Source organism: Trichosurus vulpecula, chromosome 4, assembly GCF_011100635.1.
Source record: "Trichosurus vulpecula isolate mTriVul1 chromosome 4, mTriVul1.pri, whole genome shotgun sequence".
Taxonomy (NCBI): domain Eukaryota; kingdom Metazoa; phylum Chordata; class Mammalia; order Diprotodontia; family Phalangeridae; genus Trichosurus; species Trichosurus vulpecula.
In genome coordinates, this window is record NC_050576.1 from 402,420,535 (window position 1) to 402,445,592 (window position 25,058).

Sequence of the window (25,058 nt, forward strand, 5' to 3'; positions counted from 1 at the left end):
TGTACTATCTAGTTGCCTTCTAGGGTTCAAATAAAAACTTGAACAAGTTTATTCTTTCTTCTCCAAAATTTTAAAATTTTAACCATGTTGAATCTCTTTGTATAAGTTCTATTACCATTACACCTTGGTAGGAAGTCTAGGTGGTACAGTGGATAGGGCACTGGACTCAGAGTCAAGATGACTAGAGTTTGAATCCAGCCTCAGACATGTGATAGCTGTGTGAGCGTAAGCAAGTCACTTAAGCTCTTTTTGCCTCATTTTCCTCAGCTGTAAAATGGACATAAAAGTAGTACCTGCCTCATAGGGTTGTTGTGAGGATTAGTGAAATAATATTTGTAAGGTGCTTTATAAACCTTAAAGTACTATATAAATGCTAGTTATTATCATTATTATTATTATCCCATTGTAACTTTACATTCAATGTCAAGAATTTATTTTTATAGGTCAATGACTTTATAGGTCAAGAGCAAAGATAATGTTAGCTGTTAGCATATTTTTCCTAACATACTTCCTCCAAATAAGGAAGGCTTACTGCATGGAGAGCCAGCCTTGGTGCAAGGAAGATCTGAATTCAAGTTCAGACTCTAACCATAACTTACTTTGTGACTTGGGCAAGTCACTTACTTTCTTAATGCTTTAGGAAACACTCTCAGACTATAGATTATAGAGATGCCAACCAATATTAGTAGAGGAGTTTTCTCTCCCATAAATTTTCTACACCAATTAACCATAAATGTTGTCCCTCACCCTTTCCTACTCCCTTCAATAGCTACAGATTAAGCTTTTATTTTTGCTGCAGTTTTCCCAATAATTTGTAATCCGTATATGGCCAGATATAACTAAACCAATTGTTCATGCAAATGTCAAGAGAGACTGGGCAAAAGCTTTACCAAAGAGGAGGAACGGATTTGTTGCACTTTCTTTACATACTGTTTTAGTATTGGAAAAAGATTCTAATTTATTCAAACAAAAGTTTCTAGTATCAGAATAACCTACCCTAATCTTACTAGGAACTTCAGCATTCTTCTTAGAGAATAAATATAGATAATTTCATTGAGTTAGATGAAGGTCATATTGAAACAGGTAGAGTGCTCCAGCAACAAGCTGCAAGATAGAGTCAATTGAAATTGATTGAACTAACTAGAGGAAAATATGGCAGCATTTATTCATTTAGTTAGCAAAGGTTACTTACCATTGCTCCTTCTGGGCATTGCCACTAGACTAGGAAATGTGTTTGAAATTAATGTGATTGATGCATTACAACTGTAAAATATTTCCAAAGTGTGGGCCTGTGGGAAAGTGTCACACATATCAAACATTCAGCCAATTGCTTTGAAATGAATGTATGGTACCAGCATAAGTGTTCTAGAAAGTGAGGATAACCATCTGAAAGTTATAAATATTCAAACCTTTACTAAAAGCAGATTGTAGATGAGATTTAAATGACATACACTACATCAGAGGAAGGCTAGATTCCAAAATTCTACAAAAAGAAATTGTATTTACAGATGACGTATCCTAATCAAATGCATCTACCATCGTCTGGAAGACTTAATAGCATGCTGTAACTTAATATTGCAGTCAATATGTATAGCAGAACCTATAATTAATTTTCTAATAACCAAGTAAAAAGTCAAGACGGAAATAAAGGAGTAAGAAAGTTAAAAGAAAAGACCCAGAACTCTCAACAAAAAAACATTTATCAACATAATTGAAATGACTCGAGAGACCTTTTAAGCCACTGAGACTTCTTTGATTGTGGGCATGCCCCTAGCTGTCACTAAAATCCTCTCATGATCCGCTTGCTATCTCCAACTCTTTTTATTCTTCCATACCCTTTTCACACTGAACAGCAGAAATAGGCCTTAATGGAAAAGTAAATGAATATCAGGGAAGACCCTGGCAGTCTTTCAATTACAAAAGCAGTTGGATTGGAAGCAACCGTCAATCTATCCCACTGCATCTTCTAGATGGTCACTCTTTCCTTGTCTCTCAGTAATGCCTTCAGTATTTATAACAGCTGTGGAATGAAGTACTTTGAATTGAACAAAGCCAATAGTCTGTCTCTGTTTTTCTCTGTCTAATAGCAAACTACTGGGTGGCTTTCCATATGCAAATGATACCTATGCATCTCAGATGGATTTGATTTTCATTCAAACTGGGACCAAACAAAACTAATTTCTTGGATATTAGAAATGCCCACTCTGCAAAATCACAAAGTTACTTTCTCTGAGGAGACTTCCCCTCAGGGTGTCAAAGGTGATTAAAACCATGAAAATGTTTAAAAGCCCATTTTCCTGACCAAGAAACTGAAGTATGACAATTGAAGGAGCCACATGCTCAGAAAGAGTTGAAGGGCACATAAGGAGAGTAGGAAAAGTTAATTTATTACCTTATTTAACAAAACAACCCTGGTCTCATACTCAGATAGAGTTATTTTGAATGTTTATGGCTTTTGAATATTAAAAGCATACTCCCTTAAATAAATCTTTCACACTGAAAATCATCATAGCAATATACTTTTAAAATGGGAATTTTTAAATATTAAATAGAATTATACCCCAAGCTAAAGCATTTAGTTCCTGGGTAATTTTAAACATCTTTACATGTAATATTTTATTGATTTAACTCAGTATTAGCTTCTTTTTTATCCATTCAACACTAGGTATATTAATTTTGGCATTTATCTTTATTGTCTCTTAATATGCATTAAGGTTTACATAAACATGCACAATTTTAATAAAGATAAGGAAGTTTACAAAAATTAATACATATTCTATTCTAAGTTGTATATGTACATATTAGCACTGCCCTTCTTCCTGTTACATTTCACTGATGAATTTTTACGGCCAGTGCACCAGGAACAACTGGTGTCTATTTTTAAACAAAAAAGAATTTGTTCATTGGATTCAATAAATGCGTATGCAGATATGTACGGGGCGGGGGAGGAGGGAGATGGATCGAGTTACTCTATCAACATTTGTTTGTCATTCTTAAGCATTCTCCAAAGACCTTTTTCTTTTCCAACAGCAAAAGAAGTTAATACCAAGAGGCAGCTTAAAAAAAAAAAAAACAACAACAAAAAAAAACAACCCTTATTTGACCCATGTGATGTTTTGTTATCAGTTTCCCAGAATTAACAAGAGACCCAATGCTACATGTGCCATTAAAAAAGAGACTCATGACAGATAGTTACTAAAAGAACTGAAAATTCCTAATTGTATCTGGTTAAAATTGAGAGGTTTTGCTTTCTGGAAGGAACCGGGTGCCTTCTTGTTAGAAGGAAATTATAAATAAAATGATTCATTTAAAACACCTATAGAGTTACACCAAACAACTCTACAATGGCATAATTGAAACACCATGTAAAGATTACATTCCAGTTAAACATTTCAACAAGATTATGATATTCCCCATTGGGTGGCAGAAAGATGATTAGGAGTATATGTGAATATGCCTCCCCACAAGGAGGAATAGTAATCCAGACAACAGAGAGAAAAATATCCCAGCTGGGGCCAGCAGAAATGACCAGCCATACATGACGTAGGGTGTGAATTCTGAGCAGTCTTTCCTCTTCATGTTTGTGTAGCTTTCCATGTCTGCCACAGCCTGGACCCAGATGACATATAACACCACCACCAGGGAGAACAGAATACCTAAAAAAGATACATCAGAAGGGCTTTAGACATTTTGGAAGCATGGCAGCACTATACACATTTCATTTATACCCAGATAGTAGTACTAAAAGGTGTGAGTGAGAGGTTTTAGAGAAGCTATTCCTGAGCTCAAATCTGGCCTCAGACACTCCCTAGCTGTGTGACCCTGGGCAAGTCACTTAGCTTTGTTTGCCTCATTTACCTCATCTGTAAAATGAGCTGGAGAAGGAAACAACGAACAAAAATGACAAACTCCAGGATCTTTGTTAAGAAAACACCAAATCAGGTCACAAAGAGTTGGACACAACTAAAAATTGATGAGGGCACAGTCTCTGGGAACCCCTTGAACCCTTGAACTCTCCTTGAATCTTCCCACTCGACCTGGCCTTGGCCTGAGGCTATAATCATTAAGCCCAAATGCCTACCTTGCCCAGTCCTCTATTGTCCAGCTGTTTCCCACCCTTAATCCTGTTTCCCATCCTTAATCCTGATCAAAATATCTATACCCTAGCTCTGTTACCCTAGCCCTTTATGGTCTGTCATTTCCATATAGCCTTCAGCTATTTCCCCCACCCTGGAGTCTGACCTCATCCCAGTCCCTTCAAGCTCCTCCTTAGACTCCTCCTTAAGTCCCTCCCTAGACCCCTCCTCTGGTCACCCCAGACCACCCCTCAATCCCTCCCACAACCTTTGTGTATATAATCTCCATCTTGCCTCCATGAAGGTGGTCAGATCCAATCTAGCTCAGATTGGTCTGGCCCACTTTCCTTACAGGTGCCGCAAGGGATGGGATCTCTTGGGGCAGGCCAATGTGGCTAACTCTTAATAAACTTTATCTTTTCCCTTGGCTGAGAAAGCTTGAGTCGAATTCTTTCGGCAGGACCCGGCATGTCGGTACTTTGGGGTGTCGAGCACCTCTCACCCCAAACCCTCATCATTTATGGTTCCCTGACCGGGAATCGAACCCGGGCTGCGGCAGTGAGAGCGCCGAATCCTAACCACTAGACCACTGGACTGAGAACCACCTGATAGCGTCAGGTTGAACAGGACAGCGTGGCTGTCCAGCCCACTGAGACCACTGGACCGAGAACCCACCTGATAGCGTCAGGTTGAACAGGACAGCATGGCTGTCCAGCCCACTGAGACCACTGGACCGAGCTGTCCGACCCACTGAGACCTGCTGAGGTCAGGCCCGAGAAGCACATCCAAAATGCTTGGAGAGCGAGGAGGAGGATTGGGAGAGGGGGAGGCTCACATACCTTAGTCTTGGCTGGAGAAGAACTTGAGATTAGCAGTGCTTCCTGGTTCAGGGAACCATAAATGATGAGGGTAACAGAGCTAGGGTATAGATATTTTGATCAGGATTAAGGATGGGAAACAGGATTAAGGGTGGGAAACAGCTGGACAATAGAGGACTGGGCAAGGTAGGCATTTGGGCTTAATGATTATAGCCTCAGGCCAATGCCAGGTCGAGTGGGAAGATTCAAGGAGAGTTCACGGGTTCAAGAGGTTCCCAGAGACCATGCCCTCATCAAAGTGACTGAACAAAAACACGTGCTAGTTATTATACTGTGAAAAACACAATTTTGGGGATCACTGGACTTCCCCAAATTGTGAGAAAATGCAGTTTTGGGGATCACTGGACTTCCTAGGCAGGGCCAAAGTCCTGAGGAAGAACCCTGTGATAATCCCTAAGGAAGGCTGTGCAGACCACAGGACTCCCAGAGGAAGGCCAAGTGGTAGTCCCCTTAATCTGTGGGGATCACAAGGGCTCCTAGGGGTCAGACCCTAAGGAGGACCCAAGTGATGGCCCCTTAGAACAGCTGTGGGGAATCACAGGACCTCCTAGGGTTGGACCCCGGGAAAGAGTCACATGATGACCCTTAAGGAAGGCTAAGCAGACCACAGGACTCCTAGAGGAAGACCAAGTGGTAGCTCCCCTTAATCTGTGGGGATCACAGGGCCTCCTAGTGCCAGACCCTAAGGAGGACCCACATGATAGCTCCTTAGAACGGTGGTAAGATCACAAGGCTCTCGAGACAGGGCCAGAAGTCCCAAGTGATATCCCCTTAAGAAGGCTGTGCAGACCACAGGGTTCCCGGGGGGAATCCTAAGTCGTAGCCTTCTTAACACACCGCAGTGGGGAATCACAGGACTCCCCAAGGCAGGGTCAGGAAATCAGCCCAAGACAAGCTTCCACTGCTTGCTGGGTTCCTTGGGAAGATCCATGTGATTTGCCCATTCTCACCCAAAGAACTCAGGACCAGAGAAGGCAGAGGAAGGCATTTTACTACACTCCTCACAAGAACAGATATAGTGCTTACTGGAACACTTACACTGAAACAGCTGTAGGAGCAAGGGTAACCATTCCCTCCACTCCTGCTAGAGTTATGGTTAGTTTACAATCTTTGTTTTTTACATAGTTTTCTAGGTTATACAGTTTATATAAATAGGATAATAAGGATACAGAAGCAAAAGTGAAGTTAATTAGATTTTCCTTGTATTAAACTATATTCTTTTACTTCCCCTACTTTCCCTCTTTAACATATGCAAATGATGCAAATCAGTAGGCCTGGATTCTTGACCAAGACCAGACCCTAGATAAGCTTGAACTGGTTCAAGCGATTTGTCCTCTCTAATTCCCCTGACTGCCTTCTCAAAAAGCATGCTCATGCGTGCAAGCTCTGACCTCTCACCTTGGCCAACCTTGAGGCCTGATTTCTGCTAAAGCTGGGGGGGGGGGGCATGGGGAGAAGTACACCTTTAGTTCTGTGGAAACAAAACTCCTCCTCCCATTTCTTACAATACTAAAGCATTAAAAATACAAAGAAATAAAAAAATAACCCTTGCCCTAAAAGAGCTCACCTTTTAATGAGGGGTGCAACCTCCAGATAACTATGTACATAAAAGATACACGTAGTAAATGGAAAATTATCTCAGACGCAAAGGGTTCAAAGTGAGAGACCCTAAAAGTCCTCTTGTAGAAGGAGATAGAAATAGAGCTGGTCTTGAAGGAAGCCAGGAAAACCCAGAGTCAGAGGTGAGGAGGGAGATAATTCCAGGTGTGGAGGATAATGGATAAAAATCACAGAGTCAGGAAATGAAGTATCATATACTAGGAACAGCAAGGCAGGTGGATCATTAAATGCCTGGAGGGGAGTAAAGTCTACAAAGATTGAAAAGCTAGGAAGGGGCCATGGTTTGAAGGCTTTAAATGCCAGAGAAGTTTATGTGAGATTCTAGAGGTAACAGGGAATCACTAGAGTTTACTATATAGGGTTAGACCTGCATTTTGGGGAAATTAGTTTGGCAGTTATGTAAAAGAATGACTGGATTGGAGGAAGTCATGAGGTTGGAGCTGCATGTTCCATGATTCCAAACCGACTCACATCCACATATACCACAGTGAAGACAAAAGGAGAAAAAAATACCCAAACACAAGTATGCCGATATTTCAGTTAAAGTTGCTGCTTTCCTTCAAACCGCAGTGAGTTTATCTCTTACGTAGATTCATTCTAATCATTCTCATCACATGATCTTTTCTCACCATCATGTATAGACTAATTAAAAAAACAGCCTTGTCATTATCTAGCTCCCCTAAACTTCTAGTGTCAGTGTAAACAGACTCCAATTGCCCATGCTATCTGCAGCAGCCCAGGTACAAAAGGAGCATAATAGGGGAACCCCAGGCTAATAGTGCAAATACAGCCTAGACCAGGGATGGGAAACCAGCGGCCTCAAGGCTACATGTGGCCTTCTAGGTCCTTGTGTGCTACATTTTGTCTGAGTCCAAATTTTACAGAACAAATCTTTTTATTAAGGGGATTTGTTTGGGAAGTTTGGATTTAGTCAAAGGGCTGTACTTGAGGACCTAGCAGGCCACATGTGGCCTCAAGGCCTCAGTTTCCCCACTCCTAGCCTGGACCCCCTCCCATGGCCATGCCTAGTTGTCATACAAGAACATCCCCTCCCCTTCTTTGGAAGTTTGTCTCCGTGCTTCCCTCACTTAACCTTCTTTCTAAGGACTTTTTCTTCTATGCCCTTTTCTGGGAGAGCTTGGTTAAGCTAGATTACAATCCAATTATTTCCCTTGTCTTTATTCCTACCTACAGAGCTTCACCAAGAAGGGTAATTAAAAGGTTCCTGCACCTCTGCTCTGCACTCTTCCTACGTTTCACCACTGAGGTATAAACCTGAAATTAAAGGTCTTATCTACCCAAGCTATCCAAATATCTTCCCTACCACCACCACCCATAAGGAGGCTTCTTATTCAATCAGTTAATCAGTCAACAAATATTCATTAAGTATCCATTCTATGTCAAATACTATAATGGTGCGGATACAAAGTCAAAAGTGACAAGTCTGCTTTCAAGAAGCTTACAATCTAATTTTTTTTTTTTTGGTAACCAGGAGTTATTTGTTAGTTTTTATCCTACTTGAGGACCTCATCCTGGTCCCTTGTGACAACAGTGGCAGCTTCTCTCTGGTAACTGTTAAATTATACTCTTGCTCCTCTGGTATGGTGGAATCATGGGAAGAATCTCCAACTCACACCTCTCTCTCTCTCTCTCTTTCTGTGTGTGTGTGTGTGTGTGTGTGTGTGTGTGTCTGTCTGTCTCTGTCTCTCTCTGTCTCTCTGTCTCTCTCTCTGTCTCCTCCCTCTCTGTCTCTCTGTCTCTGTCTACAGTCTCTGTCTCTGTCTCTCTCTCTCTCTCTCTCTCTCTCTTCCTCTCTTTCCTTGTCTCTCAGTCTTATTTAGAAGAGATGCATTGCCTTGGTTCTTCCAATCCTGGTAGTATAGTATCTGCTTCCATTGGGCTAAGAGCCCCAGGCTGCTGTACTGAAAACATAGGCCCTAACAGGCCCAGTATAAATACCCTGGAGATGGAGGTGAAGGCATGGGCTGAAATTTCCAGCTGATTTCTTCTGACCTCCTTCCAAGTTTTCTGCCTTTCAAGGGTTTACTTTTTCCATTCTGAGCCAGAACCACCCCCAGTACTGGATTAGTAGTCAGGGGCTCCACAGCTAAAGTACATAGACCATGTAATGTCAACTTTCACCAACCCTGAGAAGCCTGCAACTGAGGCTGACTCCCAGATGCCTAGTCTCAGGGTTCTCTGTCACTTGTCTAGCTGTCTACTAGACAGCCATGGGTGCTGAACTTGTATCCCCTTCTCTTCTGGGGTCACTGACATTGATTGGTGGATGGAGTGTGCATTTCCAACAGACCTGTCACATTTTCAGCAGTGGGGCTATCCATTCATGGAGCTTGGAGCTGCTTATTTAAGCTCTTCTTAAAATTTCCTATTACCATCACTTCCCTCCAGCCTAAAATGGCTCTCTAATGGCAGAATCCATTAGAAAATGCCTGGCATAGATGCTTTTTCACGTATTAATTCACAAGCAATCAATAGTATGTATTAAGCACTTACTATATGCCAGGCCTTACTAAGGTCTCAGAAAAGAAAGAAAGAAAGAGAAAGAAAAAAAGAGAAAGAAAGAAAGAAAGGAGAGAGGGAAGGAACAAAGGAAGGAAGGAAAAAAGGAAGGAAGAATTCTTGCCTTAAAGAGCTTACTTTATAATGAAGAAGATAATAAGCTAAATAAAAAATTATAAAAAAGTAGAAATAAGGTAATCTCAGAAGAAAGGCAGTAATAGCCGGGAGGACTGGGAAAAGCTTGTAACCGATAACAAGATTTCAGCTGAGTTCTGAAAAAGGGGGTGGAGCCAAGAAGCAAGTGAGGGGAAGAACATTCCAAAAAATTGAGGTTAAGTCACAGTAGGCAGATGGGGTGATGCTCAAGAATCAACAAGTAGACCGGGGTAACTAGATCATTAAGTATGTGGAAGATGGATAATTGATTGTATGGAGTTGAGTTAAGTTTAAGACTAGAATGGTAGGAAGAGACCAGGTTACAATGACATTAAATGCTGAAGAGAATACATTATATTTGATCTGGGAGTAGCAGGGAGCTATTGGGAGTTTACTGAGTGTGTGTGTTGGAAGTTGGGGAGCAATAAACACACCCTGACAGATACAGATATACAGTATCAAAGCCACAGTATCCATAAGTACATTATGCCTGATTTACTGTAAAGTGCTCAAGTCTAATCCTGAATCCTGCTTCAAAACAATGTCACAGCCCTAGCAAAGGGCTGCACCACCCTCTTTCTATTATTTGCCTCCCATGAAAAGCCTTCCTGGCAGAAGTCAATTAAAATAACCACAACTTACTTGAACATTTCATTGAAGCCTCTGAAGCAGGAACACCCCAGGAAAACAAGCCATCAACAGCATTAGATGCTTTCTGCATCTTTCACTGCCAGTCCCACGGCATTTCATCACCCCTTCAAGTGACAATTAAATGTGCTCAATTCTCCTGAATCCTAGACTGATCATTTTTCCTCAAAGTTTGGGTTTTTTTAACCCATCTAGTTACATTCCACCTTCCACCTCTCAACTTCTTGGAGGGGAAGGAGAGCTATTTACACTTAATACTTTTACCCTTTCATCAAAATTATCTATTGAAAATGCCCCCTCAAAAATTACCTTTGAAATGCAGTAGCCTATTTTTAGTCTTCATTCTTTTTGCATTTGACTTAAGCATTCCTTCCTTCTTGTGACTCACTCCCTCTTTGGCTTTTGAAATATCAAACTCTCCTGTTTCTCTTATTGCATGTCTAAATGTTCCTTCTCTGTCTTGTTCACTGGCTGCTGCTCATCCTCTTCTTGTCCACTAAAATGAGTATTCCCCAAGGTTCACTCCTGGGCCCTCTTCACTCTCTTAGGCTTTCCCCCTGGCAATGCCATTTACACCTATAGCCTCAGTTTTTACTTTTCCACTGAGAGTATTCAATCCTGGTTAAGGTCAGGGCTCTCATTGTTTATAGGACCTCTCTACCTAAATTACACAATCTTGGGAACATAGATTTAAAGATGGAAGGGATATCAGAGATCATCTATTTCAGTCCATTCATTTAACAGATTTGGAAAATGAGGCCTAGGGAGGTTGAATGACACACGGGTAGTAAGCATTAGAGGTAGGATATATATATTTCAAGTTCAATTAGTCTAAAACCATTTTTTTTTACTGTTTTTCACCTCAAAATATACTACTTCTGACTTCACTGTTACTGTCAGCCATACCATCATTCCCTTGGTCTCCCATGCTTAAAACCATTATGTCACCTTTGACACTTTTCTCTTTCTGGATCTCATATACCCAATCCATTCATAGCCAAATCTTGCTGATTCCGTCAAATCAACATCTCTTGCATTTTCTATTTTAGTTGCTATCAGTCAAGAAGAAACCCTGATTAGCACTCAGTTGAACTCTTGCAATAGTTCCCTAATATTTTTCCCCTCTCTCCTCCCTCTTCCATCAAAGGAATCCTTCACATTAATATCAAACTAATCTTTCTCATGCACAGAACTAGTCATGTTGTCCCACTGTTTAAGATCCTCCAGTTACTCCTAACATCAAATTGTTACTTGTTATCACCAGTACAAACCCTGAACTTTCCCAATATATTTTGCACACAGTAGGTGCTTTAAAAATATTTGTTAACTGAATTGCCTTTCCAAACATTACATTTGTTTAATGTTTCCAAACATTACCTTGTTTAATGCTATATTGCACTTTATGCTTTGTCCTTTCTTTCTTTTTATCTTTTGAATCCCTACCAACCCTTTAAAGTATCCATAAATGAAGGCTTCCTTGATCTTTCCATATGGATGTCCCTACAGCTCAGACCTCATGTGACATTTTATTTCTGCCTTTTACATATTCTTATCATGTATGTGTTTATATTACAGCCATCCCTTCCACATCATGGGGGTTAGGGGCACACTGTCCCCATGATCTGGAAAATCTGCATAAAATTTTTGGCCCTCTCTTTGTACCATAGAAGAAATCTGATTTTTTTCTTTTTCTTTTATGTGGTGTTTGTAGTACCTTATTGTAAAATTTGGGTTATATATTTAATCATAGGCTCTGCGTCATTTGTTGGCCTTCACATGTCATCTGCGGCTTCCTCAAAACTCCCCCAAAATTCCCATTTAATGTGGACACGTGATATATCAAAACCATGATGGGGAAAGTCACAAAGTGGAAGGGATAGCTCTAGAATTATGTGTGTATATCAGATTATCCTACAGTATTTTGAAATCTATATGGGTACATAAGGGTAAACCTAGCTGCGATTAGCTCATTCGACCTCTATATTTCCCCTAACACCCAGCAAAATATATGTGGGTACTGAAAGTAGCAAATACATGAGTCAAAAAAAAAAGCCATTAATTACACTTCACTGATAAACATTTTTTCTTTTAGGACTCTGCATTCCTCCCTACTTAAAGAAGAAATACCACGGTCTCTCTCTTCATAAATTTCCTGATAGATAGAAAAGAGAAATAACAAATAAACATGGGCATGAATATCAATGTTCTGCCCCTCCTAAGCTAATCAAAACTTACCAGTACATATAACACTAAGAAGCAAGATAGAATAAATGCAGTAGTCTCACTAATAAACCTCTTTCCCTTCCCCACCTCCACCTCTCTCTTCTCTCTCTCTCTCTCTCTCTCTCTCTCTCTCTCTCTCTCTCTCTCTCTCTCTCTCTCTCTCTTTCTCTCTCTTTTTCCCTCCCTCCTTTCCTCCCTCTCCCTCTTCCTCTTCCTCTTCCTCTCCCTCTCCCTCTCTCCATGTAAATGCAAATTGTCCTTTCAGGTGCCAACAACTAGTACTCAGAAGTGAACGATGCAAACTAGTGAGCAACAGCTCTATCACAGAGAAATAGGAAAATCATAGCTGGGGAGCAAACTCTTCACAAAGCCATACCTCAGAAGTTGACAACAATATAGCAACGCCACATGTTGTACAGCAGGGCTATGCATTTAAATCTATGTGGCAAATATATGGGCAGTGTTGCTCTGCTAGTATAAAAGCCATACTTAGCAATTTACATAACATCATTTACCTCATGCAAACACCTTTCAAAATCTTTGCTATCCTTTGTTGATAATGGTTCTTATCTTATTTGCTAAAAATAAATATAGAGTCCTTTCAGATTATTTATGACAAAAAGAAAATTGCCTTTGTAAATAATCAATAGACTTTTATACATCACTTTTTTCCCCCCAATTTGCAAAAACCCATTACTCTGTTTAGAATGTGTTCAAAATAGGGATTGTGTTGATATGGCCAGGCCCATAAATCATGTTCCCAGCTGTCTTCTTAATACCACGGTAGCATGTAACCTCATCTGTAATAAAATAATCTCTGATGTAAATATTAACACTGTATAAAGAGGACTTATTTCCTGAGAGAACTCCACTAGGGACATGTTTGCCATTCCCATGAGAATCTAACATGTTTATGAATTGGGAATATAATCAATCAGTAGTGTTGGCCTTAGAATATTAGAATAGGAGTCAGAAGGTCTGGGTTTGAGTCCTGTGTCTGCCACTTACTAGGTAGTCATATCAGCAAATCACCATTCTGTGCCTCAGAAGTTTCTCAAGTATAAAATGAGGATGTCAGTCTAAATGATTTCTATTTCTATCTACTTTCCACCTCTAAATCTTATGGTGCTATGATCATTAAGGTTGCTTCCAGGTCTAACATTCAAAGATTCAGCATTGGAAGACACCTCAGAGATCACCTTGTCCACATCTACCTGAAGCTTGAAAACCCTATATGATATTCCTATCAAGCAATCTATCTTCTGCTTAAGGACTTCTTGGTGTAATGGTTTTCCAAATGGGGTATGTGGCCTACCCCTAAAGGGTATGTGATGACCTATTTGAAGGGTTATAATGAGTCAAATACTACCCTCCCAATGATATTTATTTTTAACATTGCCACACATACCTTTATTCTACAAAATCCTTCCCATCCTCCACAAACTTCTCATCTCTTCCATCCTAAACTAGGCTACTGGCCCATCAAGGCAATTATAACCTAAACATTAGCAGTGAATCCATAGCAGCACCTGGGCAGGTACCAATGGGAAAACTCTGTCCCTTTTACAATATGCCCAACCCCGACCTCCAGATCACCACATGCCTATGGTAGGTGGCCCATAGAGTCTGAGCTCCAGGGCAGTTACTATGCATAAAACCCCATCCTCCCCTTTGTGCTATAGTAGATCAGAGTGAGTTTCATAAGATAAACAGGTGTGAATGAATCGCAATTTGCTTCACAAATCTTATATTTTTTCTCCTCAAAGACACCCCTTTTCCAAACTTCCCAATTACTGTTCAGGGTACCACCATCCTATCACGTACTCAGGTTCACAACCTTGGTGTCATTGTGGATTTCTCATTTTCACTCACCCCACATACCTAATCAGTACCCATTTTTTTATTTCTACCTCCAAACATTTCTTGTATCTTTTCCTTTCTCTCTCCTCACACTCTAGTTCAGTCACAACCCTAGTTTAAGCTCCCCTCATCACATCTTGCCTGGACTACTGTTAATAGCCTCCAAATTTTTCTCAATGCCTTCAGTCTCCCCAATTCATCTTTCACATAGCAGCCAAAGTGACCTTCCTAAAGCTCCTGTCTGACTATGAGTCACCTACTCAACAAACTTCAGTGGCTTTCTATTGGTGCTAAGATCACACATTTATTCTTTATCTCACCCTTTTAAAAAAATTCTCTTTTTGTGTAAGTTTACAATACATGTAATCATTAGTAGAGTGGTATATTTACATAACTTGAAAATCAGAAAAAGAGACATACAGGAGTGGGAGTATTCCACATGTTTTCACTGGTAAGGGTATATATTTTAAAAAAAAGTTTGGAGACTTACAAGGAGTTCACTCTCTGCTGAGAAAGACCACTCCATTCTGCAATAGCTCAAATGGTCAGGAAGTTTTTCTCCACGCTGAGTCAAAAATTCATTTTAGTCACAGGCCTCCAAACCAACTGTTGGATTCTCCTGACTTCTTGGCTATAGTCAGGTTTCCTACTAGAGCCATTGATTTTGTTCACGGTGCTTAGCTTTGTTTGCCCTGGTCTTTGGTCTGTTTCCTCACTTCCTGGACTCTTGACCTGTTTCTTTGTCTGGCCTCTTGATTAAAATGCTTCATTCTATAGATGTCCCAGTATCCATCAATTAATTCATTCAAAGTTGACTCATTTCACATGAGTTTTTATGGTACCTGAGACTGGGGGCAGAAGACTTCCTTATCTGCAAACTGCTGATTGGTCCTTTTGATTCCTGATCATTACAATGAAGCTATATTTTACAATCAAGTTGTAACCATAGAACCTTGAAACAGTCGCTATACTGTAACTCTAAAAGGGCAGTTAGATGGTGCAGTGGATAGAGTGCCAGGCCTGAAGACAGGAAGACACATATACCTGAGTTCAAGTCTGGCCTCAGACACTTACTAACTCTGTGACACTGGGCAAGTCACTTAGCTCCGTTTGCCTCAGGTCCTAATTTACAAAAATGAGGTGGAGAAAAAATGGTAAACCACTCCAGTATCTTTGCCAAGAAAACTCCAAATGGGGTCACAAAAAGTCAGACACAACTGAAAGGACTGAACAACAACAAACCTCTAAAAAGTGTGATGGGGCTAAAAGTGGAGGGGTTCCTGGCTCTTCCAGCCAGAGGTTCTGGATACTAGTGCTTATTTTTTCTCTTTCATCCAAGAGTGCCAAGGCTTATTAGCTCACCAGCTACCCCTGATAATCTTATCAACCCTCTCCCTTTCTTGTCCTAGGTTATCCATCCCTTATCCAACTGTCTCCTGAATAGGAAGACTACTGCTTTCCAAACTATCCCACACCTTCCTATCTCTTCAATAAGCACATATCTCTTCTTAAGCTTTGTAAGAATGTTGTGCATTGGTATTAACTACCAGTAACAATAATCACAACCAAAACACACACACACACACACACACACACACACACACATACACATGCTATTGTCGCGGTTGTTTGGAAGGATTTTGTTTGTATGTTCTTTCATTTTTTGCTTTTTTTTTTTATTTACTGTAATAGAATTGGAAAGTTACAGAAATCTCAAAAGGAATCCTGGTCTTTAAAACAAAAGTAAAGCAAAAGAGTTCTATTTCTTTATTAGCTCCCCATTAACCCTCATCGGTCTTGCAGTTCTACTCCTAAGAGTCAGTGCTGCCAAGGTTTATTCTTGGAATTGTGTTCTCATAGAATTCATTCATCAAATGATAGACTCTTGGACTCAGAAGAGACTTCAGAGCCAAATGATCCAAACCATTGCTATTTTTCCTTTGTGGACTTCCGGTCCTCAACTGGAAAATAAGGAGGTTGGATTGTATGCCTTCAGTCATCCCTCCCAGCTCTAATTTTTGGATCTCATAATCCTCAAAACCTCAGAAGTTTTCCTTTCTACTGAATTCCCAACAAAGTGGCCATCTAGCCCCTACTTAAAAGTCATCTTATGTAAGGAAAGTGCCTTGGAGAGACTAGAGCAAGAGTGGACATTCCATAAATGGCTCTGGTCAGCCAATCACATATTGAAGAGGATGCCTTTTTGATTGGCTGCAAAGACATTCAAAAAGGCTTGTCAACTTCTTCAATTGTAGTTTCTATCTCATTCATATCTTCAGAACCTCAGTGACACCTTTGAACATGGTGTTGTAATCTACAAACATGGAAATTTCAAAAGGTCAAAAAAGCAAGCCATCAGCAACCAGGAGTTGGATATCAGCCTTAGTTTCTCATTCAGCACAACACTGATCCCTCAGGAAGCAAGGAACAATTTTCAGATGCATCAATACTTGAAGACTCCAACCCAGCAGGATTCATCCTGCTGTCATATCACAACTGGGCATAAACTTGGTGGGACCAATGCAATGTAGTAACTGATCTATGTTTTTGAGTTAAATATCATCCCTCACCCACCCCCATGCCCATAAAGATCAATGTTGGGTAGTGGGGATTATGCACTGCAAGAGTTAAAGGAAATGTTTGTATGTTTTTGCTGCATCTGTAAATATCTCTTTGTAAAAGCTAAATGATATTAGATGATTAAATGAAACTTGGGGGCTAGGCATTCGGCCCTTAAAATGGGAAAACATTGCTGATGGAAGCTCAAGCTTATGGCAAAAGAAAGAGATAACCTCCAAACTTCATCAAGATAGTAAGAACCCTGATGGAAAGAAACTTGAGGATCTCACCCTGAAGCAGGTGGTGCAGAGTTGATCACTTACATAAAAATCTAACTCTGTAACCTCCACCCATTGCTCCTAGTTCCATCCCATGGTGTCAAGAAGACAAAATATAGTCCCCTGTCCACATGGTAATCTTTTTAATATTGCAAGCATGTCTCCAAAAGGTGTCTCGCCTCTAGTATGAATAACTCTAGTTCTTTCAGCTGATTCTCTTATGCTATGGCATGATCTCAGATCTTCTCAACAACATTCTCATTACTATCCTTCTTAAAATGAAACTTCCAAAACTGAATGCAGCCCTCAAGAGGTAGTCTGGCCAGGGGAAAGTACAGTTGGTATATAAACTCTTGCATATATTCTTTCTTTTGGAAAAGGATATCCTACATTAGGCTTTCTCTCCCTTACCTTTAACCCATAAAGACAGCTTCAGAGATAAAGATGGAACTGAGCAGATGTAAAGGTCATTATCTCACCAAAAAGCACCCCTAAAACATTAATTTCTATTTCAAAAAAACATCCAGACTGCCTCCATACTCATCTTTCTATTTCAATATTCCATCTTGGGTCATGTCTTCATAGTGTGTATACTTACATATAGGACTATATGGCCCTAGTTATGGGCCATAGTATCAAAGATTGTGAACTGCATGAAGACAGATGGCATCCAGTCCAGCTCCCTCATTTTACAACAGAGAAAAATGAAATTCAGAGAGGTTCATTTAATTGCCTGAGGTCTCATAAATAGTAGACAACAGAGCTAGGATTCAAACTCACTGTTCTCTCCCTTTGTTCACCCTTCAGCGAGACATCAGGTGCAGCTACAGAGTTATAATGTTCCTCGTTGTGTTTGTCCTTCATTCTTGAAGAGGACTATGACATCAGGGAAATGGTGACATGACTTGTAGTTGACTTTGATGTGAGTGAGGGAGGGCTGTGCAAGGTCATGAGCCTCACTTTCTCCTCTAGAGCCATCTGGATCCAGTGGCCAGATATTCACCAGGACGATTGGAGATGGCCCTCACCCTTTCAGGCTAAGGTCTTTTCAGGTTCTCACATTGAGTGAGGTAAGGCCCATTCAGTTAATAGGCCTCTTTAAGAAGTTAATCAAGGGATGGCCCCTTTAATCAAAACTCAAAAAAAAAAAAAAAGCAAACTGGGAGGGGAAGACCCTCAGGGTTCCTGGCCAAAAGAGAAATAGTTACTCAAAGTCTATGTTTTGGTAATATGGCCATTGAAACTTTTCCTGAAGATATTTATGCAGTCATTAGCAAGGATCATAGACCTTAAAATGGAAGGGATTTTTGAGACTACAGGACTTAAGTAAAAACAGTTTTAACTAACAACTGAGTGAAAGGCTATCTCTAGGGGAGTTAGACTATCTTACCTTAGTCTTGCAGTATTTAAAATTTTGATCAGGGACTTGGATAATAACATAGCTGGCATGCTTATCAAATTTGCAGATGACACAAAACTCAGGATAGTTAATTCATTCACTGGGACTGTCAGGATCCAAAAATGCATAGAAAAACTAGAATGTTGCACCAAATATAATGAGATAGAATATAATAAGAAAAAAAGTAAAAATCTTACACTTATATTCCAAAAATGAATTTTGAAAAGTACGGTATGGACAGGTATGTTTAGACCAGGAGGTCCTTAATCTGCAGTCCACGAACTTTTACTAAACAATATTTTAATAGTTTGTACTTTTGATAATTTGTATTTCAGTATCATTGGTTTCCCTTGTAATTCCTATGTAATCTGTTTTAGGCATTTAAATATATTATTCTGAGAAGGGGTCTAGAGATTTATCATATGGCCAAGGGGTCCATAATAAAAAAAAAGTTAAGAACTCCTGAGTTAAACAGATGAGGAATAAAATGAGCAGAAACTGGAAAACAATTTACAGAATGGCAATTGTAAAGACAAACAACTTTAAAACATTTAAGAACTATGGTTAATGTAAAGATCATCCATAATCCCAGAGAACTGATGATGAAATATGTTATCCATTCCCTGACAGATGATAGAATTTTGTGCAGAATAAGACATGCATATTTTTCTATACAGTTATAGAGGAAATTTGTTTTGCTTGAATATGCATACTTATTATCAGGTATTTGTTTTTATTTTATTTTTAATGGGTTGGGGGAAAAGAAGGGGAGAAAAATATACTTCTTTTTTTAATATGGATGGGTTGCTACAGATGCAAAATGTGGTAGGCTAATCTGACAAAGATCTAGTTGTTTTAGTGGACCACAAGCTCAGTATGAATCAGCTGTAAACACAGCCAAAACAAAAAACAAACAAACAAAAAACCTCCCATGACCTTAGGCTTTTTAAAAAGGAGCCAGGACAAGGGAGATACAAGTCCCACTACAGTCTGTCCTGATCATACCATACTTTGTGCATTCAGTTCTGGGTGCCAAATTTGAGAAAGGACATTGATAAATAAATAGAATAAAGAACTACAGCCAGGATGATGAAGGGCCACAAGATGTCATATAAGAGTTGCTTAAAGAATCCAGGGTCATTATCCCCTAGACTTGAGGCTGTCCTCAAGTATTTGAAGGCTGTCATTTGGGAAGGAAGTTAGAGTATCTCTGGTAGTCCCAAAGATCAAAACTAGAACTTAGGCAATGGTTGCAGAAAGACAAATTTAGTCATTATGTAAGGAAAAATTTCTTGACCATTAGAGATAGTCTAAGTGTAAAGAGCTATTTCAGGCGGTAGTAAATTCCCCTTTCTGGTTGTCTTTTAGCAAAAGCTGAATGATCACATGTTATAAAGAGGATTCTTATCTCACTGTGGTTTGGACAAATTGATTGATTTATTTGTTGATCAAAGTTATGAGCATTAGATTTTAAAACTCAACAAAAACAAGCTGAAAGTGGATAACCCTTATAAGACACAATCAAAAGAAGGCTCAGAATCCCTGAGATTTTTTAGCTTTCATCACACTTTGAAGTCCCTTCCAATTCTGAGATTCTGTGATTCTGTGAGTTGCATTTTATAATTATTTCTCATAGTGCTATGGTTGATAATGTTCTGGAGATTTGTTTATGAATTAAAAGGCACTTAATTTTGTCACTAGTTACATCTGGAAGTAGGAAGTTTATGATCTCCCTTATAAAAGCACAATATATTAATTTTATATTTATTATAAATAAATGTTCATGTTGTCTCCTCTGTAAAATGAGTACCTGGCCCACACTGGACACTTAATAAATCCTAGATGATTAATTATTATTATTAATTTACCCATTAAAGTTGGGAGTACCATATTTTGAAACCCATCAAAAATAAGCTACAAGTGGGTGAACCAAGACACAATCAAAACAAGGTTTAGAATCCCTTGGAATCCCTGAGATTTTGTGTGATTTCAAGCAGACTAACTGACTCATATGCTACTATATTAGTATCACCTTATGTGATGAGACTCTGTATTACCTATGGGTGAGAGGTTCATCCAGGCTTAGTCTTATAAGTGCTTGGTGTTCCCATATAGCCCCAAACCCTGAACTCCAAATGGTGCAGATTCAATTTCAAGAGCATTTTGCCTGAAACAAATGTCACATAAAGTTTTGTCTGCATTTAGTCACAAAATTTCATTAGGTAGCCAATTACTAATCATATTGAAAAAATAGGAAACAAAAAGATCATCCCAGGGGCAGATGAACAAACTGAGAAATCAAATTGCATGCCCTCTATAGTCCACTAAAATGCAAAGGAAAGTTATTCTTTAAAAAGTTAGAGATAATCTTCTTTAGTGCTGGAAGGAAAACTGGATTGAAACTTTTCTGGAGCTAACATTTGTCTCAGAAATGAAAACCTTTCCTCAACAATTAATCTGAACTTAAATAGTCTAGCTGAGGAAAATATGTATATAAATTTTAAATTCACATTAAAATGAAAGGCACATTAAAATCTTGAAACATGTTTACAGCAAGTTGTTGGCTTCAGTCAATTCAATAAACTAAGGAAGGCTTCCTCAAGTTTCAGATTATTTGAAGGCATCTTTAGGTCCAACTCATCTTTTGAGCCAATTCCTTTGACTTTCCTTGGAGGTATAGAAACCTCACAGCTGTGTGTCCTTAGAGAAGTGGCTAGATCAAAGTGAAAATGAAATATGAACTGTATATTCCCTAGAAATCTGGCTGTTTTGCCCCCTACTACAGTATACACATTCTAGATCAGAAAGATATAGCAGCAACTGCCTGGAGGCATCAGAAATAAGATTGGAAAAAGAAAATGAATTACAAATGGAATCCTACCCCTAGAATGCCACAAGAACTGCCACTAGAGAGGCAAGTATATGAGAGTAAAAGGGAAACCTGGATTTCTAGGAGAGGGACACAATAAGAATTCACTTTTTTGTTGTTTTTTTTTCTATATGATTTGATTCATTTGGAAGAATTTCTGTTATCTCTCAGCAATTATCTGTAACTTACAATCAATTGCTTGAAGGCTTGCCCATCTCAGAACTAGTATATGCTAAAAGCAAGACTCAAAACCAGGACTTCCAGGTTTCCAGCACTCCTTCTACTTTGCCACACCAAGCTCAACTAGTATGATTCAGAGAGGCAATTCTAGGATGGTTCTAACCAGAGCTTTCATCACCAGCTGCTCTGGACACTAGGGTACACTTTGTGTGGACTCACATAGACTCATGCACCACACTGAAGTAAGTTTCCATATTTACACAGTGCTTCACAAAATGCTTTCCTCACAAAAACCCTATAATGCACACTCCCACAGTTGGAGGGGATCTCAGAGGCCATCAAGGCCAAACCTTAGCTCAATAGAAATTCCCTCTAAAGAATCCCCCCAAAAATTTCATCCAGCCTTCACCTGAAGACCTCCAGCTATTTACCAGAAAATTCTCTTCCCCACCCCCCCACCCTATTCCTTTAAAAAAAATCTACCTGACTGCAACTCGAACATATTTTTTCTATTTCTGTGCTCTGGCACCAAGCAAAACAAACCTAACCTCTCTTCTAAGATGATGCCCATGACCGGTAATATGAATACTATTATCCCCATTTTATAAATAAGGAAATTAAGGATGAATGAATTGCCCTTGGCTCTTGACACCAATGATGTTTTTCTTCATTTAATCTCATACTCAACAAATCAAACTTGGAAGCTGGAGAAAGGAAGGCTAAGAGCTCCAAAGATATTTTAGTTTTAGTAATTGACATTCAGATCTAGAATTCAAACTAGAAAACTGCCCTACATTTATCATTTCATCTGAACCATTTGATGTACTTCAATTCAGCCAGCCTTTATTAAGTATTTACTATGTGTCAGGTAATAGGAATATAAAGATAAAGGGAAATAGCTCTTGCCCTAAAGGAGCCCTACATTCTGAAGTAAAACAACATAAATGTAAATTGAATAAATACAAAATATCTATATATGGCCAGAGTTAATAATGTCCTCCCACAAAGACTATGGATACTGTTATCATATCTTTTTAAAAACATTTTATTTATTCTTTGTTTTTATATCATCTACATTTCTGATAATACCCTTCCTCCTATCCCAAAGAGCCATCCCTTATAATAAAGACTTTTTTTAAAGGAATAAAAAAATTTCAACAAAAAAGTGGAATGTTATATGAAGTCTTCCATATCATAGTTCCCCACCTCTGAAAAAAAGTAGTAGAAGGTATCTTCTCATCTCTTCTTTTGGGCCAAGCTGGCTAATTATATCATTCTGTAACTTTTGGTTTTGATTGATTTGTTGTTGTTACTGTTTTTCCTTTTTACATCTTTGTAGTTATTGAATATATTATTTTCCTTGGTCTGATTACTTCATTTGTTCATGTAAGTCCATTTTTCTCTGTATTCATCATATTTGTTATTTCTTACAGAACAATAATATTCCATTATATTCATGTACAACATTTTGTTTGGCCATTCCCCAAATGGAAATCTACTTTGGTTCCAGTTCTCTGCTACCACAAAAAAAATGCTATTATAAATATTTTGATGTATATTGAGTCTTTCTTTTTTATCATTAACCTACTTTATGTATAATCCTAGCAATAGAAACTCTTGGTCATAGGCTATGGGCATTTAGTTATTCTTTTCACTTATTCCAAATTGCTTTCCAGAGTGGTAAGACCAGTTGGCAGCTCTGCCAACAAGGCGGTATTGCTGATACATTTTTTAAGAGGCAATTATGTCTTAGGAGTGAGGAAACTGAACTATCATCTAGAGGGAGCTATCATGACAAGAGAAATATTGTTTAAGGTGCAGAGAGAAAGGACTAAGTGAACTTCTTTCCTCAAAGACTGACTATGCTAAAAATGATCTTTGAAAAAGATTCAGAGACATCCTGAAAACTTAGTTTAAATCTTATGTTATACATAAGGTAGTTCAAAGAGAATTCTTAAGAGATTTTGACTCCATCCTGAGAGGCATAGACAATGGGACTGTATTTCCAGAGATGAAGAGAAGTCAGCAAGTGCAGTTAGCAGTGGTAACTCTCACTGCAAATTTTCTCACCATGAAACAGTGGTAAAATATTTGAATATTTCTTTTATTACATATTATGCTGCTAATATATTATAAATCTGGTAACATATATACTTAAGGCCATGAGAAAAAAAAGCTTTCAGGAAAAGAAGTTTTTCAAATCTATTTTAAAAAGTAGGATGTGGTCTGTAATGTTAATGGGATATAAAGATCTTCTCCCCTCATTAATAGGCCTCACATGGAACCTATTAAGGGAAACTTGCTTGAGGCTTGCTTGTAGAAAGGCTTTCACACCTTTTGCCAATTTCTAATTAGGCACTGAGTCAGGAGGGTTGTGATGCCTTCTGACTCTGAGAAGTGTATATACACTCTGAGTTAGTATTTTGCTTTGGGGGTTCACTTATGAGAAGGATTTTTTGATTTCCTGGTTGAAACTCGGAGTAGCCATGTGTTCAGACCCCCTGACTGCTCATATGTAAAGGCTTTCTCGATCCAGTGATGTATGTAAAGTGTATAGCAATATTGCTTTGATCAGGCAGTTAAGAGCCCTGTCTATTGGTCTCTATGCTAATTTCTCTGCTTGTATTTTTCTCTGCTTGTATTTAACTCTGACATTCAGAAGGCTGACTTTTCCCCTGAACTAGTGGATGTAATTAAAGAAGATTATTGACCCCTTAAAAAGCTATCTTTCCTAGTAAAGCAGATCAAAGAACCGGTGCTAGAAGGCCATCCTGGGTATACTAGGATGCTTGCTGCTACATGGTCTCAGAGCAAAATTATTATCAGTGGAAGAGAATATATATCCCTCTTAGCTTATTAGAAATATTAGGACATATCCCTTGAATGTCTTAGAACCTGGGATAAGAATTAATAAGTGAACAAGTAGTTATTGAAGAGAGGATTGATCACCTCCCTCAGGCTATACATAGAATGAGCTCATTCCTATACCTCATTATATATATACAAAGCAATCTTTTGGGGAGGAGGGGACAGGTCTGATATAAATGGCAATTTGTTAGTAATAAAACATAGGTCATAAGATTGCAAGATCATAGATTTAGAGTTGGAAGGAGCCTTAGAGAACACTGATTTTAACTCCCTCATTTTGTAGTTGAAGTAAATGAGGCTAATACAAATGAAGTAACTTTTCCAGGATGGTATAGCTAGTGCAGGACGGAGGAGTTGTGACAGAATCTGATGTCTGGTCTTCCTGATTTCAAGACCAGCTCTTTATACACTGTTCTACCTCTCTGCCCATCCCACCTCTCATCTCAACAAAAGGTACTTTTTCAAAGACCAGTTGACTTTTCCATTACCTCTCTGAAAGAAAATATTACCAATATTCACTTTTAGGAATTCCTAAGTTCACATTTAGAACGATAAATGCCATCAATTTCTCCTAATTTTCTACTGAAGTACAAAGCTTAGAATTCCACAACCTGGTTTCAACCTGTCTTTCCAATCTTCTTTTACTATGTTTTACTAAAACTGGACTATTCATTCTTCTGTACTCCTATATGTGTTGGCAACCAAAAATGGGCTCCTTAGCACTTAGTCAACAAGTGCCCTTGACTAGTTTGGCTTTTTCCCCTGAGCTGAATACTGTTTGTATGTTGGACTGGAGTAAGCTTGTCGGCCCCTTCACCTTGCTTCCCTTGCTTAAGCTGATGGAAAGAACCTGTGCTTTCCTGGTCAACCCCTTCACCTTGCTTAAGCAGATTGAAAGAACCTGTGCTTTCCCCGGCGTACCTT

The 25,058-nt window shown here is 39.0% G+C and overlaps 1 protein-coding gene across 1 annotated transcript in view; it reads right to left on the bottom strand.

Moving 5' to 3' along the window:
* Positions 1 to 2,366: 2,366 nt before the first annotated feature.
* The window catches only part of TMEM182 (transmembrane protein 182), a 96,183-nt gene continuing 73,491 nt past the window's right edge, over positions 2,367 to 25,058 (bottom strand). The window contains exon 5 of the mRNA XM_036756777.1: positions 2,367 to 3,656. Coding sequence (XP_036612672.1) covers positions 3,436 to 3,656 — 221 coding nt within the window. The 3' untranslated portion in view covers positions 2,367 to 3,435. The remainder of the gene's footprint in view (positions 3,657 to 25,058) is intronic.